The sequence below is a fragment of the Sipha flava genome, unplaced genomic scaffold, assembly GCF_003268045.1.
Source record: "Sipha flava isolate LNK unplaced genomic scaffold, YSA_version1 81_pilon_pilon, whole genome shotgun sequence".
In the NCBI taxonomy this organism is placed as follows: domain Eukaryota; kingdom Metazoa; phylum Arthropoda; class Insecta; order Hemiptera; family Aphididae; genus Sipha; species Sipha flava.
The window spans coordinates 1,089,111-1,109,817 of NW_020273623.1; the positions used below are offsets into that span (position 1 = coordinate 1,089,111).

At 26.0% G+C, this 20,707-nt stretch overlaps 1 protein-coding gene across 1 annotated transcript; it reads right to left on the reverse strand.

Annotated features, from left to right (window-relative positions):
- Positions 1-1,531: 1,531 nt before the first annotated feature.
- Positions 1,532-12,545, reverse strand: LOC112693190 (fasciculation and elongation protein zeta-2). Its single transcript, XM_025568146.1, has 8 exons — positions 11,874-12,545; positions 3,015-3,126; positions 2,787-2,933; positions 2,645-2,717; positions 2,322-2,572; positions 2,182-2,257; positions 2,043-2,108; positions 1,532-1,701 (listed from the first exon to the last, which is right to left on the reverse strand). The coding sequence occupies exons 1-8, from the start codon at positions 12,368-12,370 to the stop codon at positions 1,685-1,687; spliced, it is 1,239 nt and encodes a 412-aa protein (XP_025423931.1). The 5' UTR covers positions 12,371-12,545; the 3' UTR covers positions 1,532-1,684.
- Between the last annotated feature and the right edge of the window lie 8,162 nt (positions 12,546-20,707).

Sequence of the window (20,707 nt, forward strand, 5' to 3'; positions counted from 1 at the left end):
TTTCTTAATGCATATTAAGATTATATTATTATAATTTATATAATATATAATAATATATTATTTATATTATATTATTATACATATTAATATCATATTATTATATTAATGCATATTTTATTTGTAGTTACATGTTTGTATCCACTAATGAGATTACCATTAAAGATTTACCATTTATTTCCTTATGAATTTTAGAGTATATTGTATGTGAAGTATGATTGGAGTTTAAATTAAAATATAATATTCACCTAATTCATTAGTTAATATGAAACAATAGAGGATATATCTTTATATTAAATTAGTATTTGACAAAATTAAATATCATTTTTGAAAGAATTAAACAGCAAAAATATTTATATTTAATGCCTGCTAAATAAAAATTAAATTTAAAATCAAAAATTAATATTAGGAAATATACGATGTATAAATATGTTTAGTTCTAGAATTCCACTTAAGTTTTTTCAGATATGATAATCATTATTTAGATATATCATGTAAAAAATAATAATAGATACTTTAATAAATTAAAACATTACTAAAATATAAATAGTATCAAATATTGTATACATACATATATATTATAAATACTAATTTATTTAATTAAATGATATACAATATCAATTATTTATTTAGCGTTTATTAATATTATAATACATTTAAATAGTATAACATTATGACTAGAGAGCGTTATATATATATTATATGTCGACATACATTATGCATCTGATATTATTTGATAAACATTGAAAATAATATAATTCACATTTAAACAAAACAATATTGATAGTTGTTAAAGCTTAACAAAGAAAAATACATTTAAATTGTATTCAAGCGTAAGTAAAAAAATATATCACAAAAACAATAAAATATAATCTAAAATAAAGCTAAAAATATTTAATCTCTACATAATAATAAAGTCTGATACAAATTGAGAAAAATATAATGAAATATTTTATGGCAGAAAAATAAACAAATAAATAAATTAAAAAAACCATAATACATTGCATAATAAAACAAAATAACTTTTTCTCGTCATGATTTGCACTCATTTTGGTCCCAGCGCAACATGATAAACATTTCCCATAATTTGAATACATTATGTATGGCTAATTGCATATTTTATTATTAATTTGCTTAAAATCTTTAAATGCGAGACTGAATTTTATCTTTTAATTTAATGTTGTTATAGACTTTATAAATTGTTAAGACACATTAAATATATAAATTATTATTAGTCCATGCTATATTTTGTAATGAGTATAGTTAAGTAAATTAAAATTTTAAGCACCAATTAGGTATTGAGGGTTATAATTAAATTTAAAGTCAATACTCAATTACATTGAAATATTTATTAATTTCTAAATTATATGTAAGTTTAATAATAGCTAAATGGCACATGGCAATGAAAATCTTCAATTTATTTATTTCATATTAAACATTAGTTTTTATTATGATTAAATAGAAGAAAGTTGTTTAAAAAACAAACTTTTATTTAGAATTACTAAGGTAAATTAAAGAATAATTATAAAATATTCCTATTTATGTCTAAATAGAATACCTCAAGTAAAACTTATATTTATTAACACTAAAAATCTACGAATTATGCCATTATAAGTTAATATTAAATAAGTTATATCACGTAGACTTCAGAGTGGAGTTGATCACCACTCTACTGATCCATTTTCAATTATGTAGGACACAATACTAAAAAAAATACAAAAATATTAATAACATTTTAACTTTTGGAAGCTTATCTTCTGAAGATTTCTAGGATTCAAATAATCAAAATATATATTTACTACAATGTACTTTTTATGAAAGTTTTAATATCAAATTATGTAATAAAATAAAACTTCATAGCAAATTAATTCAAAATAATTTAATGTAAAATATATCACCTAATCTTTGATTATTTTTTTGATCTAGATACAAGGAGTATTCCACCAAGTAATATTTACATTTATATTTTCTTAATTCAAATAATTATTTGTAATATATTTGAAATACTCAACTTGCAATACAACTAAAATGATTTAGATAGTTACCTTTAAGAATGTAGTCTGTAAGTAATGTAGGTACAGTTGGACTATCTTCATTTATTGCTTTCAATACTAAAATTATATTACAAATACCAATTTTTATTATTATATTAATTATTAATTAATGTTTTTTGTTTTTACATACTTTTTATGAGAACCTGAAGAGCTTGGTTACTTAAAGGTCCATTATCCAAATGGTAAGGTATAACAGTGGTTAAATACTATAAAATACCAAATATTAATATTACAATGTAGTTAAAAGAAAAAAAAAATACTCGAACATACTTTAGGTTCGTTTGTTACATTTTTATTTGTATTTCCTGCTCTTGAATTCCGTTTTTTTTCAACATGATACTGTCTCCTTCTATTTTGAACTGCCAATAATAGTGATATAAATGAATTTTTTAATTCCTTTTCAAATTCTAACTCGTCTCTTAAGGCCAGCTCTGTAATTAAAGTCTCAGAATAGTCTCTAATCAGTAACTCTAGCTCCATGTAAACTTCATTAAGTTGAGTCACATTTAAAGTTTTTAATTCTGTAATCAAAAATAATAATGCATTAAAAATATTTTAAGTCCATTACATTTACCAGAAATATATAAACTTACTTTCTTCAAGCAATGGTGAATGGACATCCTTATGATGTTCTGAGTCTGGAGTACATTCACTTGAAGTACCCTCCTAAAAAATGATTTATATATATTTTTAGTATTGAATGTTAAACACTAAATTATAACTTAAAAAATATACCTCCATAATATCATCAATTTCTCTAATCACTTCATCAGCAGTAGGAGGTTCAATATCTGCATTGGGACCTGACAATATTAAAGTATGTAAATCCAAGTCATTTGAAACGGCTTCATCTTCACTACTTAGGTCATCTGATGATTCATCCTATATAAAAATGATTTTATTAATTTGTGTTTTAATTGTTATCCAGTAGGTTATTCAAGAGTAAAAATTGCTTATTATTACCTGTGGATTGTTGTTCAAATTGAGTACTGGCAGTTGAACTTTACGTGCATATGACTTTGACCAATCAATAGGAAGAATATTACCAAAATTTCCAGTGATAGTCCACCACATTCTAAAAATATATACATATAGTATTATAACTGACAATAATATCTAGTTGAAAGTTATTTCTATCAAAATTAATATAAATTTTGAAAGATGATCATAGTAATAAAAGTAAATTTTTTATTAAGTAATAATCATATACATATTGTACACATTGTGTAATACAATAAAAAAATGTGAAGACAAATAATTTGACCTTAGTCCATTAAAACTGATGAATATAAATTGCAACTAACTTAAAAGGGACAACTTAACAAACCATATGTTGAAATTTTAGAGGCCAACTCAAACAATTGACCTTACAATAGAATATATTACAATAGACTATATTCATCATTGAATGTATTATGTATTTTATACACAATTTTTATGAGTAATTTTGAGACATGTGTGATTAAAGAAAATGTTACTTAGTTCTAATCCTTCGAGCTAGTTATGTATGCTCAATATAACATAAGTACTTGGTATGTACCAAATACAAATAACATTTTTTACTTATTATCTTTCACTCGGGGGATAATTTTTTTTATATATTTAATCTAATATACAATTTATTGTTCTTTCTGAAAAATAAAAATATTTAAACAATGCGCAAGTCAATCATATGAGGTGAGTGGATAAAGAGAATGGTTGAAGTCTACTAATTAAAAAGTTAGCTTTTAGTTTTCACATCTTTAAATATTTTGAAAAAAAAAACCAATTGTATTATTTAAAATTTAAAACATAGTCATTGCATTAGAAGAAAATTCCATTCATTCAAATTGTTGTTAAAAACAACTTTACTTTCCTTCGATACAATGAATACAAATAATGTTTAATTTCTAATTTCTGGTAAAGAGAATTCAAATTTTATAGAAAAAAAAACATAGTACATTTTATTTAGTATTATCAAAAAAAGACTTCTGATTACTTTTAGGATTTTAAAATTAAACACATGTTGGCAATTTTTCATGTAGGTATGTTATAACTTAAATATATAATATTATTATATTCTTAATTTTATTAGTTTACATATTGTACAAAAAAAAAATTTGGTTTTATAAAATGAAAATTTCTATCGATGTAAATTATTTACTATTCATGTTTAGTTTATCAGTTATAAATGCAGTGCATAAATTTATAAATCTAAACCTACTGGGTTTGTATATTAGGTTAATTCACAAGCTTCTATATAATACGTATTATTTATAAATGTATTATACAGAAGTCTGTGGGTTAATTACATGGGTGTATTTAATCAATGACCATTGAACAATGTTATCATTGTTATTAGGCAATATATTTTTATCCTAATAAGAGTCTGTCTCCACATGTTACTAAGAATTTGTAATTTTTAAGCATTTAAATTTACTATTAGTGAGATATTTATTTTTTAAGGTCAATTTAAGCCGTTCAAGGGGTAATGAACATTTTCGAATGATTGATTGACTATTAATTTGTTGATAACTCGACACTCATGAAAAATTAAAAGCCCATTTTACAGCCAAAATATACTTTAAAGAATATAATAATACATTCAGTGATCATTATTTAATATTTATCTCCATTAGCCTTATCGGAAATGTAGACAAATCAAGCTATGTATAAATTAAAATAGTTTTAAGAAATCCGTTATTTTTATGCTTCTTACCAGTTATAATTTGACTGATAAACTAATTGGGGTATAAAGTATACTTTATTAAATGCCATTAATATTTTAACTTTAAAGCCGGGTTCACACTACACCGTGCCGTGTCGTGTCTTCTAAAATAATTATCTTTGATTGGTTGAACTATATTGTTACATCAAGGTATACCGTATAATAAATCACAAGTTACCTCACTAACCATAAGATACCGTGAAGTTGATTTTATCCAACTTTTAAACGTGTGGTTACCGATTTTAATAGTAATAATTTAATATTCTATGATAACATTACTCATAATAACGAAGGGCTCGGAAGGTGTTGCATTTACATGATTTTATTGGGCTATTCAATTTATTGTTAAGTAACCTTGAAATTATTTTCATGACACTATGAAAAACCTAATGGGAAAATTTTGAAAGAAAATTTCAAATTTTAAGCTATTTAATTTACTTATATTTTATTTTATCTTATATATTTATACCTAAAAATTATGTCTAGCTTAGTATAATATACTAACAACGTTTATACTGTTATGTACGAGTATATTTAATAAAATATCTTTATTTATGAACATTTTTGTGTTAAAAAAAATTAAGTACATGTTTTTTAAGCATATTTGTACTTTTTTAAGCGCATAAGTGCATGCATATTTAATACTTTTTAAGAGAATTAAGTTCTGAACCCTAATAATAGTATAATACATAATTTCTACAACATAATTTAATATTCATCAGTTATTATTTTTTGAAACTTATAAAAATATTTCATATCTAATAAAAAAATTGAGATAATATGTATCCAAAATTTGATGGCATCACCGTGAGATATATATAGGTATCACACATTTTTAAAGCACACGGTCTGGTAAAATACACGTCACGGTGTAGAGCGAACCCGGCTTAACGTAAACGTCTCAGTTCCACGTAGCTTAATTTTACGATAATGCTTATTAGTTAAGAAAAAAACGGAGACGGTAAATGAGGGTACAAATGTACAACGTAATAGAAAGTGCAGTGGACATAACGTTGCCGTAAAAAACTAAAGACGTACTTATATTATTTAGTTTGAACAATAAGGTGCTACTATACAATAGCATAATTATAATATTTCTAAGGTAATATTAGATATATACAAAAAATATAAATGGGTATTTTGGTATATAGCGTAAATAATTTGTGTATTGAAAGCATTAATTTAATAATATAGGAAAATTTTATAAAAATATAATATACGAGTATAAGTATATATTATAATCCAATGGTTTAAAGATACAAATTTTGATTAATTTTTTATACATAGCTTAAGTACCTATAATGTAGATAATTCTACAATTTTCTGAACAAAATTATTGAAATTATACTATATTAATGATACATACATAAATATACATTATCAATGCAGTATATGTAAAATTAAAAATATTTTTGTAAAAAGCTAACACAGTAAGATACTAAGATCACATTAATAAGATCAAGATGTGTACATTCAATCCGAGTTTTTAAGACATGTGTCAAACATACAACAATTATGCACGTATATTATGTAGGGTTACGTGTTTACGCATCTATTAAAAATGTATAAATGAAAGAAGTACACTATACATGAAATAATATACAGCATATTTTGAAATTAAAGATTGCGATCTACACATTTTTTATAAAGACAAACATTTGACATTACAGTATAATTTTGGTGTTTCATATTTAAAATAATTAAAAGTATTGTTGTACTATAAACTTATTAGGTAATTATTTATAAATAAATAAATTTGCATTTAAAATGTAAACTCTTATTGTAATTATATTTAGTGTTTTATTCAGCAAATATTTAATAAATTAAAAATTAAAAATATTATTTGATTGAATGTAAAACAATTTGATTTATGCTAAAAACGATAAATGCGTCAGTAGTCTACTTAATAGCTTTGTTTTAAAAAATAAAGAATACAAAACACGGAATTACAGTGTTATCAATTCAACACTAAGTACATCGTGGGATAGTTATATTTACAGAATAATCATTCGTTTGTCATTAAAGCCTCAAGACTACAATGAGTAAATAATCCACTGTATAGTATTAATTTAGTTAAAGTCAAGAAGCAATTTAATCGACAGTTGAGTGAAGTTTTTAGTTTTTAGTCTTCAACGTATGATAGTAACGATAGTAAAACTGGTTTTCATACAGACGCTACACTACTTGAGACATATACATATGCTCATATATAGAAAGAGAACGGTATTGCGGCGGATTAATAAATATACGGTCTGAATGAAGAATGAATCATGCTGTTATTTGTAAATAAAAAATTACCCAAATATGTTAAATATGTATTCAGTATTAATAATTTAATTTTATATTTCTTTTGTTTATTTTGTAAGCAAAGTGTAGAATTTAAAATAATAAATAGATAATTTCAACAATTTCCAAAATTATCACAAATAAATCATCCAATCAATTCATCGGACACATCCGTATTGAAAACATATTAATATTAATGTTTTTATATTTATTATTAACAAAACATAAGAGGAATTTATCAAATTATATAAAAAAGTAAGATTTATACACATAAATATATATATATATATATATATATTTATATTTTATAACTTATACATTTTTAATACATTTTTAATTTGTTAGTAGTGTACTAATACTATTTAAAATAATCGAATACTCAACATTTTGTAGATATCAGAGCTACTGTGTATTGTAATACTTGTAATACTTAATAAACTAATCCAAATATGAACAATTATAAATTAAGAATATTAAAATATACACAATATTCTTACACTATAAATATTTCTGCCTACACAAAGATTGAGTGCACACTACAAACCTCCAGATTAATAATAAAGGAATACTAGTTCTAGTTCTTATGAACTATACGAGGAATTATACTATAAATTTAAAAGAAAAGATTTATGTTTTATATTTATATCTTCTTGTATAACATTTCAATAAAAATAAATATATTGCTAATATTATGTCAGGTTATAATCATATAAGTAGGTATAAAATAGATATGCAAACGTAGAGACAACGACTTTCACTACTTCACTAGAAACTCATAAATGACCACCAGAGTTCATAACGCGTATAAGAAGTTTGAAAACAAATAAGTTTTATGAACTATAAGAATATTTATAAACACGCGATGGGTTACGACTCACATAAATTCACTACAAAGGTTTGTTTATTTATTTCATCCATTTTCTCATTGTATTTTTGTTAATTTATTGTGCTATAATACCTATTACAGGTAAATTTTTTTCATTTTAAGTGAAAATTGTGTCATTTAAATTAGAAAAAAATATTATTTACTTCTATAATTTTGTCATCAAAATTATCTTAGTGTCGAATAAATCACATCAAATGATATTGTAATGGTCGCATTTTTATAAAAACCATAAATAATTAATTAAGAAAATATATACCAATACAATATTGTTATGCTTTACATAAATTTTATTAAATAAGTAATAAACATTAAGATTATAAGGGTAAGAAACACATTTTACCAAATAAACATAATGAAATCACGCAATATTTTCTTTCGAAAAATCTATAAATGATAATAATGAGGATAATAATTGTAGAAAAGTTACTACCCAGTAGGTAGTCACTCAAGCATAATCAGCGGCATAAATGGTAATTGTAAATTAAGTTACAAAACGTTTACAGAGTAGAGCAAAAAAATAAAATTTACAAATTCTGAGTTAAAAAGTTGATTTTACTTTCGTACCTGAAATATGATGTTAGACGTCGAAAAATATATTAAATCAAATGGGCTTAATTGTTTTAAACAAACTATTTCTAGACCATAACCTAATCCGACAGGTGTATTTGGTTTCCTCCAGTGGTGCTGATTTCTATTTCATATGTTATTGAATAAAAATAAAATCTGAGTATAACTGTAGAAAATGTTGACTATATTGAGTTATAACTCCAATATTAAAATATTTTTATATCCAAAATCCAAATTGTTATAACTTGTACATCCTAGTACTAGTTTACGCCTATCCACCACAGCATTACCATCCAAAAATTGTGCATTCACAATACTTATACACAGGGATTAGCGCCACTGGTTTTCTCAAAAAATTGCAAACCCTCACCAACAGGAAATGCTCCAAAATTCATATGGAATAAATCACTCCTTAAGTAAAAAAAAAATATTTTATGCAACTCTAAATGCCACAATAGTTTGCATCGCCAAAACAAATAATACAAATTATACTTATTTCAAATATACATTTGTTACAAAATTTTATTTAAAAACTAGTAATAATATTGATGTCCTGGTTAATTAGTCAATATCAGTTTTGACGAAATTGATTCGTGAAAATTAGTTTTGACGAATTTCAAGTTTTAACTATAACATATACATATTACGGTAACAATAATATAAAGCTGGGACCAGGCTTTTCATTACACTATTTTGTCTAATAAACTGAAGCCATGATTTTGAGTCGTTCTATGCATGATTTAAAATATATATAAGAGACAAAATGTATATTTGAAATTTTAATAAAATATTTAAATACTTTCTCATACATTGATATCACAGACATATTAAAATATGATAAGATATATATCTTAATATGTCTATGATTGATATATTAAAAATGAAAGATATTCATGTACACAGTGGCGGAACTATGGATTTTTATGCCCGGGAAAACTTTTAAAATGACCTGGCATAGAACGAGGATCAAATACCCTTTCCAACAATTTTTTTTCTAATAATTATTAATATAATAATACTAATCGAGTTCTAAACACTTTATCAGTAATTAAGTTAAAAGTATCAAACTATTAGTCAATAATAGATTATGTTCTATAAAAATTACACCCTCTAAAGTGTTACGCCCAGGAATGGGTTCCTCAACCTAGTTCCACCGCTGATCATGTATAATGATAATGTATTTATGTATTAGTATGCTTGTACATTAAATTATACGTAAAGTTATTATTTTGTTATGTATAATTTTGTCGATTAATTTTGAATAACACCCACCTTTTGAAATACCTATCTACGCGTCCGAACAGGGCTCATGATTTTCGTATGGTTATAGTATTAATGAAAAATTAAGTGAATAAAAATATGTATACCAAAGCTTTCGGCTAGCCAATCATTTTTATTTCATACTATAATACAAACATCGTCAGTTGTTGGCAACGTTTAATGGTGTACGTTGAGGTTGTTTTAACGCAAGAGCCGTAAAGTTAAAAATATAAGTGTATTATATTTCAAAACTGAAATTTTCGCACTATTAGTTAACCTTGAACTTTGGATATCGGCCAGCTCATTTAATTATGAGCGAATCTATGGAAAATATGCATGGTTTGTATTATAAAATTAGTAATAACGAATTTTTTTCTATTTTTGAACCACAATATCAGATATTTAGTTATTTAATGCCTAACAACAGTTTCAAATTGTATAATTTGACAATTACTTACAGATAGTGATTCAAAATAATCTATTTTTTCCGTCATTTATTTGATAACATAAGTTAAAATTATCTAATTATTGACAGTTATGACGGATATGTGAAAATGTATTCCGATGATGTTTAAATTTGTATTTATTACATAATAAATACGTAAGTATGGTAAATAAATTATTTATCTAATATGCTTTAAAATAATCAGTGGTTTTTAAGAAAAAATATTTAAAAAATTTGTTTACAAATTTGTAAAAGTATCCATGTTTTCTGATTATGTATATTAATTGAACATAAAGTAAATTAATAACCTAATTAAATTGTACATTCATTTTATTTTTTATAGTTTAACTTCTTATTCAAATATCCTACTTAAAAATGTATAGAATTTTACCTTTCACCGTGGTAAAATATATAATATATAAGTATATGAAATTTAGTAAGTTATTCTTACTAATTTATGTTTTAAGTAAATAAATAGGCACGTGTATGAATTAACATTGAATATAATATAATTATTTATAAATTAGCAGAATTAATTTAACGAGGAACATTCCATGTGTAATTATCGAATGCCTAAATCAATAAATAAAATACAGCAAGTTTTTGTTATCTTAAAATGTTTGGACATAAATATTAATGTTTTGTATAAATTGATGATAATATCTTTAATAAGTGATATAAGAAAAATAAAATTTATATATAATTAATGCTTTTTTCATTTCAACTAACTTCCTTCAGTTACAATGTAATATGGAAAATGAATGAAAACATATACTATAATATTATAATTTCTAACCTATTATTTAAATTCATAATAATTTAATAAAAACAACTGAGGTCCATAATTTGCAGACTTTGCAAAAATATACTGATAACTAATATCAACTGCATTCATTAACGATCAAAATTTTATAACGTATCTATAGTAATATTAATTTTATTTTTATCGTATACACATACGCGGGCGCGCGATTAACCGTGATGATTCACTTTTTCACGTGCCGAGGCGTAACGATCTCATTGTGGTCGCGCAATAAGGTATCCTGTCAGTATGATAAGCATTGTGTCAGGTCGAGTAGGCGAATCGACGTTTCAACACTATTGAAATTTTAGTGATTATGAATTTTTTTTCTCTTTTAATTTCAATCATCATGATCGCAATAATATCAACACGAATTTGAGCACTTTATAACTATGGTTTGAAACCGTTAGTGAGTCGACATTTAGCTTAGCTTAGTAGCTGATATATGATAATATTCATATACTTCTATAAACTATAGTGAAAAATTCTAGATGAATACATTTCGCATATAGTGCACGAGCAGCAGATTTCTCCCTGTGAAAAAAGTGTATTCGATTAAATGACAATAATGATCGACCTATAAACTAATCACATACAAAGTAAATTGCAATTTTGTCCTATCTAACCACAAATGTGAAGAATGAAATAAGCCTCCATACTATGTATAATTGCATTAGGTTGCGTATTTCATTCGAACGTTATACAATTCGATGCAAATGTATATATCATATTTATATTAATATTTTATGTATTCATTATGAATAAATAACATAAAGTTTTTATATAAATACATTCCCGACTCCTGGGCAGTTGACTAAATAAAATTACACCATATCGGATCGTCGCAGAATCCTAAGCCGTATACTCACTGGCATTCGTTCATTATTTCCTCCTGTGTTCTGATCTGGACCGGTGCTAGTTTCTCCACGGACTCCTCGTAGTCGCAAAAACATCTGGTGATCTTGTCGTCGAACGTATGCACGAGGTCCTCGAGCGATCCACTAAAAGTCTCGCCGAAATTGTCCGCATCCGTTGTCACTTCCACCGCAATATTGTTGTTGTTCACTCCGCATTGCGCGCACGATGACGATGACGGGGATGAAGATGACGACGACGACTTATTCATTGATTCCAAGGTCCTACTACTGAGCATATTGTCCAGTTGTTCTACGTCCTGCACGGACGTTAGTTGACTATTGCCCTGATCGCGGTGATTGTTATGGTTGTGATGGTGGTTATTAAAATGTTTGGTTGATTGCAGAGGTGATTCATCGTCCATAATTTTCGTCCACTCGTCCGACTCTTCGAATTGCGCCAACGGCGCTTCGAACTTCAGCTCGGCCATTTTGTTCATCATATCCAGCATAGCTTCGGCCAATTACGATTCGGTAGGGTGGCGGCGTCGATGAGTTGAGTGAAGAATAATCGTTACGATCCCGAGGCAGTAGGAATGCGTGACGACGATCACACAAACAACAAAACACGCGGTCCGAACGATACTGAGCGACTATCGAGTATCAACCACCGTACTACTGTGGAACGATCGCCCGCCGCCGTAGGGATTGTTACTACTTGGCGCCGCCGCCGATGCACAAATCTGACCCAGTGTCGCGCGTGCACGATAATTATTGTACACACGTCGTGGTAATTGCGATTTCCCTTCACTACCGCAGCACGTTCAATCATATCAGACACGTACATGTAATCGATGGATAGACGAGAAGTTATTGACATTTTCCTGAGGTTAAGTTGTGTTTTGTATCTAAATAAGTGTTTTGTAGCCTCTAGTCGAAAGACGAAAACAAACATAAAAGCTGACATGCTATACAGTTCTGTAATTAAACGACCCCGTGTATGTGGAGACGTACAAGAGTTAGATTTTATTAAAAATATTATAATTTAACAATCGTATTGAGATCAAAAGTTAAACATGTTTTAAATAAAAGAATAATTATGCATTTCAAAAATAAATATCCTTTTCGAATATTTTGAAACGATAACGGGACTCAGGCGCGTACACAAGGGGGCGTTTTAGGGGTTCAAACCCCTCTCGAAATTCAGGAAAATGATTAATATGTTTTTATATAGTAAAATTGATATATAGATTATATTATTATGAAAATGTACAACCTAAAACCCCTCCCAAAATATTTTTTTGTGTACACGCTTAACGGGACTAAACGAAGTAATGATTTCGAAAAATACTTGATACGATAGAATTTGTATAGTAAACACCGACATTTGCAATTTCGCTAAATACGTTGGTCACACTGAAATCCATATTTGGTCGAATCGTTTTCAAAAGAATAGTTGTCTTGTGTAGGTACGCGAGGATGGAGCTCGCGTATAAAAGGGCGGAATTACCTTCACCTCTCTACCCTCTGGCGTATACTATTGATCCGTACGACCGTACCTAAACATTGTGACCACTTGCTGCTGCGTTTATGTTTTTCTGAAAAATACCGAATAAAATATGAGATGACCTTTTATAAATGTATTAACATTTTTTTTCGAGATAACAAATTTATTGTCCGGTGATTTATGCTAATATACTTTATTAATAAAGCTTTACTAAATACATTTTTTTTAAAACCTACAAACAACTAAATGTTTATTAGGTTATGAACAACTGTGTATGTAAAAAATGTCGTCAAAAGTTCAACCGTTTCATTTTCACTGAAAATAAAAAAGTGTATTACAATTACTTATGCATTTTATTGAAAAATCTTAATAATAAGTAGTATACCTATCATTTATTTATATTTCTAAAATACAACTTAATGTGAATAAAGTACCCAAAAACGTTGAAAAATTAACTAATTAGCGACAGTATATACTAGCAATTAAATGTATGTACATTTATCTATTATTGCTACACAGGTTATCATATATTATCAATTAATCACAAAAACATTATTTCTATATTCAATATAATTATTCAGAATATAAGTTATAGCTAGTGGAAGTTGAGAATTGAGATTTGGTATTTTAAAGAAATTATCATTCGAAAACAGCGAATCAAATAACTATTGTAACTTAATTAAAATATTTATCTGTTAACGATATCGTTTAGAAACATAACATCCAAAAATGACATGTAATGTTTATCAGTTTTATTTTTATAACTTTCAAACTTATAAAAATGATAAACGATGTTCTGTTTTTTTTTTCGTACATAAGAATATCTCCTAGGAGATATTGCGATTGTAAATCCTTATGTGGCTTATAAACATTAGAATATGAATGTAGAAGTTACTTTTAAATAATAAAATAGTACCTGTATTATAATAAGTTTTAACTTTTAAATATATTTGAGTGATATTTCAAGGTATTTTAAACATTTAATTTAATGTGCAATTGTTTACGATATGATATTGTAACAAACAAATAGTTATCTTGAAATATGCTTATTTCATTGACTAAGACTTGTTTAAAATTATAGAAAATCTATTTTTATGATGACTTAATACATGAAATTATATGATAAAATAAAAAAGGGTAAAACTCCAAAGTGAATTAATATTATTAGGATAACAATTAAATAACTAATATTGTTAAATGAAAATTCATTGAAATATGCGATTTCGTAAAATTTAATTTTAAATGCTCATTTAAATATAATTTTTAAGATTTAAGCTTAAAAATGTAAAGCTTTATGAGTTTTACTACAAAAATGTAAAGGATTTTTGTAAATTTTATAGTTTTTTCAAAATCTAATACTTAAATAACCTTAACATTTTTTTTTTCTTTTTAAATTAAGTTAGTTTACTTTTTATTAATCAGTAATATATACCATATGTATGAGAAACTTGATATTAAATTTTCAAGTCAAACCAAAATTATTTTATCGATATTTTCAGAAAAAAGCTAAGAAAATATTATATTTTTTTACTATGTATTATCCGTTTATCTCAATTATTCTGGAAGGAATTAAAAAAAACGAGTATCTAAAGTATCAACTAAAACCCATTTAGGTTTTACTTCTTATTGAAGATTGAGGAAATTATTAGGATATTCTTCTTATCAAAATCGTGTACAGAGACGCAAAAAGAAACACTCATCAATGTAAAACAAAGAACGTTCCTCATTTCTATCATAATCTAAAATTGTAAATTAAAATACATTTTTTATTCTTTGATAACGTAATTATTTTTAAATAATTTTTACGAAAGTTTTTACATAGTTGATAATAGTTTTATTTTTTATAAGTTCTAATAGCAGATCGACCAAGAACGACAAGTTCGTTAATAAAAAATAAAACAAATCTTACCATACCGAGTTTAATATTTACTAGGTATGAAAAAAAAATGCGACAAAATTTAATTGGTTTTGGGCGGAGTTTGCTATACATTTAACTTCATTCAAAATGTTGTCGTAAAGGTCAATAATCAATTTTATAGTTTTACTCCTCGTTGTAAATGACTCTTGAACTCAAAACCTATAAAAAGTAATCTACAATCAATGTGGTATATTATATTATGTGCATAAGACAGTAATACAAATTATTATAAAATTTACTTGGTTTTATTCACAAAGATAATATATGATAGGGATATAATCTTAAGATACTAATTCAGTATATTATAAACATCGATTAACTTTTTTTGCATAAACAATAAAATCTACGATGAATTTTATGACACAAGCAAAAAAAAAAAAATTGGCAAAAAAAGCAAAAAAATATTGTATAGAAATAACGTGTCTAAAAATTGTAATGATGTAGTACGTACTAGAATATTTGATGAAAACAACAAAAACTATGTAAAATAACAATTTGTATGAAGTATGACGCAGGACCCTGCGATTACGAAAGACGAAGTTTCGTGTTTGCTTGGCGCCACGAATATTGCAGTCGGGTGTCTGCACGCAACGAATAATTTCTCTCTGTTATATTATTAATATACTGCACGATCATATGCTTGTATTATAAATAAGTTTACTTATGTATTTGTATTATATTATAATTGCTTTATTTATGAAATTATAATATTATTAATACTAGTAATAGAATGCAATTAAGATTCATAGTCAAATTGTGTGTATGCTTAACCAGTGTAAATTGCATTATATGTAATGCAGCAATCAAGTTCTGTATCAATATCCTTAATAGGGTGATAACTATAGAGCTCCAAATACCAATTTAATAATGAAAACTAGTGTTGAATTTCCATTTTTGAAAGAGGAAGAGAGATTAATGTAAAAAGGGTGGATGGTTTATTTACAGAACTACTGAAGCATTTTGCTTCTAATAATAGTATGTATTTAATAAGTAGGCGGTATTAAGAAATATCTAAAGACCATGCTGTTAATCGTCATTTAAATACTTTTGTAGTATAAAATGTAACTAATTACCTACAAGTATTGATCAATAATTATTTATTAAATACTAATTAATGTTTTTTAATTGTAATTATTTAATAAATACATTCAAAATATTCAACGGTATAGCAAAATTCAATTTTTTTTGAGTTGTAATTTGGATTTCAGTTTTTATTAACAACGAATAATTGTCTTTCAGGGGTTGTATCTATTGTCGTTTGTTGAAACACATTTAATAATATAGTTAGCAACAAAATAAATAGTCGTTTATATGACATTATGACATTGGTAAATTATTTAACATTTGTGTATGACATAAAAGTAATATAATCGGGAAAACTAATTGATAATTATTATTAGTCAAAATGGTGGCTCTTTTGCATACGTGTGAAATGTTTACCGACTCTCGGACAAGTGTTTAAAATATTCATTCATGTTTTCTTATATAATGAAGTTTTGTACGGAGATTAACACAGCTTTCCAGTTCTCAGGGGTGTGTCTAAAATTTTTTTCTAGAGGAGGAGTTCAATATTTTTCTTACCACGTAATTCAAATGTATATATTTCACAAGATACTAATTTTGATAATAATTAATTTTATAATACTAAATAGATCGACAATGGATTATATAAATAACTCTGGTAAATGTTTATAATATTAAACTTAAATTATATTAATTATATTAAGCAATATGTTTTTTCTAAATTAGTTAAAATTTGGAGGGGGGTTGAACCAGAGACAGGGATCGAATCGAAAATAACTGGTCCTAGAACAGGATCTCTTTAAATCATAAGAACCGAAACTTTTATATTAATAAGTTAGGTACTGGAACCGAACAGTAATTTTTAAATTATAATGGTTTTTTAGGTTCAAAAATTAAATGGTTTTATTTAGAATAACATATTAGTTATTACTACTTTGTTTATAAATAATCAGGAATCCATTCTTATAATATTTAAAATTTGTATTCTGGATAGTCACCTATTTAAAATTATTATAATTTTGAAGTGTTTATTACATATATGTTAGTGCTTGATTTGGGAAAAATTTAGTAGAGGAGCTCAGTCCAACGATTTAAGAACTACGTTCCACGTAATTATAGAAGACATAGGCGAAACTACAGGTCAGGCCAGTCAGGCCATGGCCTGACCTAATACTAATGAAAAATATGTATATATGTATTATATATTATAGGAAATAATAGTTAATTTTAAGTAATAATACATTTTATATTTTTCATTTGGCCTGACCTAAGAAAAGTGTCTAGTTTCGCCAATGATAGAAGAACTCATTAATAGGTTTGCAGATGAAAAATAAAGATGTTAAATTATTATTGAAATTAATATTTTTGAATATTGAATTTTTATAGATACTTAAATAATGATACCTAGTTAGTTATTTGTATTAAGTGTTGTACATATTTTTCAATAAATTGGTTAAATAACGGTCAAGTATTCATTGTACATTATATATCACTGATAAATATTCCTATTCGTCCCCCCCCCCTTAACCAGGCTTCAGATCCGCCCCTGATCACCATATAATGTTTTATTATGAAAATATATTTTCTCATTTACCTATATAGCTACCGAGCGAAAATTTAATTTTATTTACCATGCATTCGAATTAATTTCAACTAATTATATATATTGTATGTTGCTAAGCGCGGTTCACCAGGTCGATGTGTACTGCGTGTCTGCATAGCACAGTTCTATCTATAACCGTGCTGCGTAGTCACTATTCGACCAAAGGTAATTTCGGCTAATATAGGCTCATGGGTACCAATAAACTAGCGGAGCTCAATGTATAAACGCATATCAAAAATAGATTTGATATTATAATTTGTTAAAAAATTAACGTAAATTAAAATTCACATTTTCATAATAAAAATAGTAGAGGAGCTCCGTCCCCTTGCGTACCCCCCAATTCGAGCACTGATGTATATTAATAAAAAAATAGTACTATTTGAAAATTTCTTTTTCAGTAAGTATACACCATCAATATTATATTATCTACAAAATTAAGTGATGATAATAATAAAATAGACACACTGCCCGCTATTATATTATTATGCCACACGATGTGTAAGTGAAACGTTCCGTCAACCCAAAACAATATCTTGGTGACTGTAATTTTCGATTTTATAATAGTACCTTAGTGTTTTATATATTTCATAAGGGGTCATGTTGGTTGATAGCAAATATATTGTAAAATAATTTTTCGTTAACTACTATAATATTATTATATTGCAATTTGACGAAATTATGGTGTACAATATTATAATATATTCACTATATAAGAAATAATATAATATTTTTCTGATAACAAGAATCGGTATCAAATTATTCTGGAACCGGTTACTTGACTTTTTTTGAACAAAGAACCAAAACCGAACGGAACAGTTATTTTATTTGTTGAGAACCAGTTACGATAAATTTGAACGATTCCAATACCTGGTTTGAATACCCCCCCCCCAGACACATCCCTACCAGTTCCCATAATCTATAAAAGTTTGGTTAGACCACCATCACTTAGACAATCAATAGTTTCAATGTAAACACAAAAAAAATGTTTTATCTTCACCAGTGGAAACAGTTGAATAGTAGTCTGATATCCAATATTTGTAATAACAAACCTAAGTTTAAACCAAGCCGTTTCGTAGTACAGCCGGTAAATATTTTAACCGACCGTATTTTAGCCGATAAATATTTGATAAGAACTAATTTGATTAAATATTATCGGTTGTATTATTTTTTGGTTAAAATACTATCGGCTAAATTGCTGTACCTCAATAAAAGTACTTAATGACTTAAGTAAGTTTATGGAACGAAGTATTATTGTTCTATTTTTATTCCACAAGAGTTAAAAAAAAAATATTAAAAAATATAAAAATAAATAAAAATATTAAAATAAAAGGTATTTTTATAATCTTAAAGGAACTATTTACACATTATACATTTTTAACGAAAAAAAACTTAAGTATTAAGATTTAGAAAATCTTTGATTTTATAATTTTTTTTTTATTGAACACTGAATTACGAGTACATACCTAAATCAATAATTTAATAAGCAATATGAGTCTTAACTGTATTAATCATTTATCTTCATATATTCCATCGGCGAATATTTAATACAAAGGCGTATAAAACGCTATCTAGTAGAAACATAATACAAAACTCTAAATTAAGCCGACAGTACTAAAAAATAACTCGAGAGAGCGCTACAACCTATAAATAATTCATAAATGTAATCATATAACTGTAACTCAAGATTTCAAAAATTGTATCATATGACTACTGAAGACAAGAAGGATTTAATAATTTGAATTAATAAATTGAATTAGTATAAAATATGAACCATTTTTTCAAAGTTTAAAATTTATCAAAAAGTATTTTATAGATTATTGGAAATTACTGAGAAATTTTAAAATATTTACATAATACCCACTGGTAAGTTCAAATGGTCTAATTTTTGATCGATTAAATAAGAAACTTTTCGCCTTACAACTTTCAAACGTCAGAATGTCATCCATCAATTATACAGATAATAAATTATCATTAAACTGTTACAGGAAAATATGGTAATGACGTCCTAAGTAACTATGTCTTCCAAATCTTGCAAACGTCTCTATATACTTGCGTGACGTTTCAGTGTGTGTACTCACGTTTTATTTTATTTTATTTTTTAATAGATTCAAATAGACAGTTAAGTTCAAACAATAGTATTAGACCATAGGCAAATAGACGGTGGGGGGGAGGGTGGTATCGGGTCTGTCTGGGACCTCCCAAAATATTGTAAATGTGGTTCTACGATTTGAGTCTAAAAGGAAAAGGCTCGTATTTTAATTGATGTTGCTCAAATTAAATGTAATTTATTCTAATGTACTTAATAAAAAATAAATTATGTATTATTATATATATTAGTAATTGTACTAGATGTATTAGAAAAAATAAAACAAAATGTTCTAAATGTTCACAAGAAAACTTCTTATGATAATATAACAGCTGCAATTGACTACAAAAGTACAAAATACAATAAATGTTTAAATAATTGAAGCTATCCGAGAAAAATATATAAGATTTAAGGAAAACATAAATGCATAAATACATTAGGCGTACATTTATTTATTTATTTAAATGTCGTTAAATAATTATACAGATATACATTTTAATTGTATTATAATTTTTATAAAGTATGATATTGAAATTTAGATAGGTATATTTTATTTATAATAATTTTGCTTCAAGAGAGAATCAGTCCCTCTTTTTATCTCGTATAAATAATATGTCATTAACGCATCGAATAATAAAGTAGTTATAGTTTTAACTTGTAAAAGCTTTAAAAAAATACAGATAACTTAAACGTACGACAATTTGAATTTCTT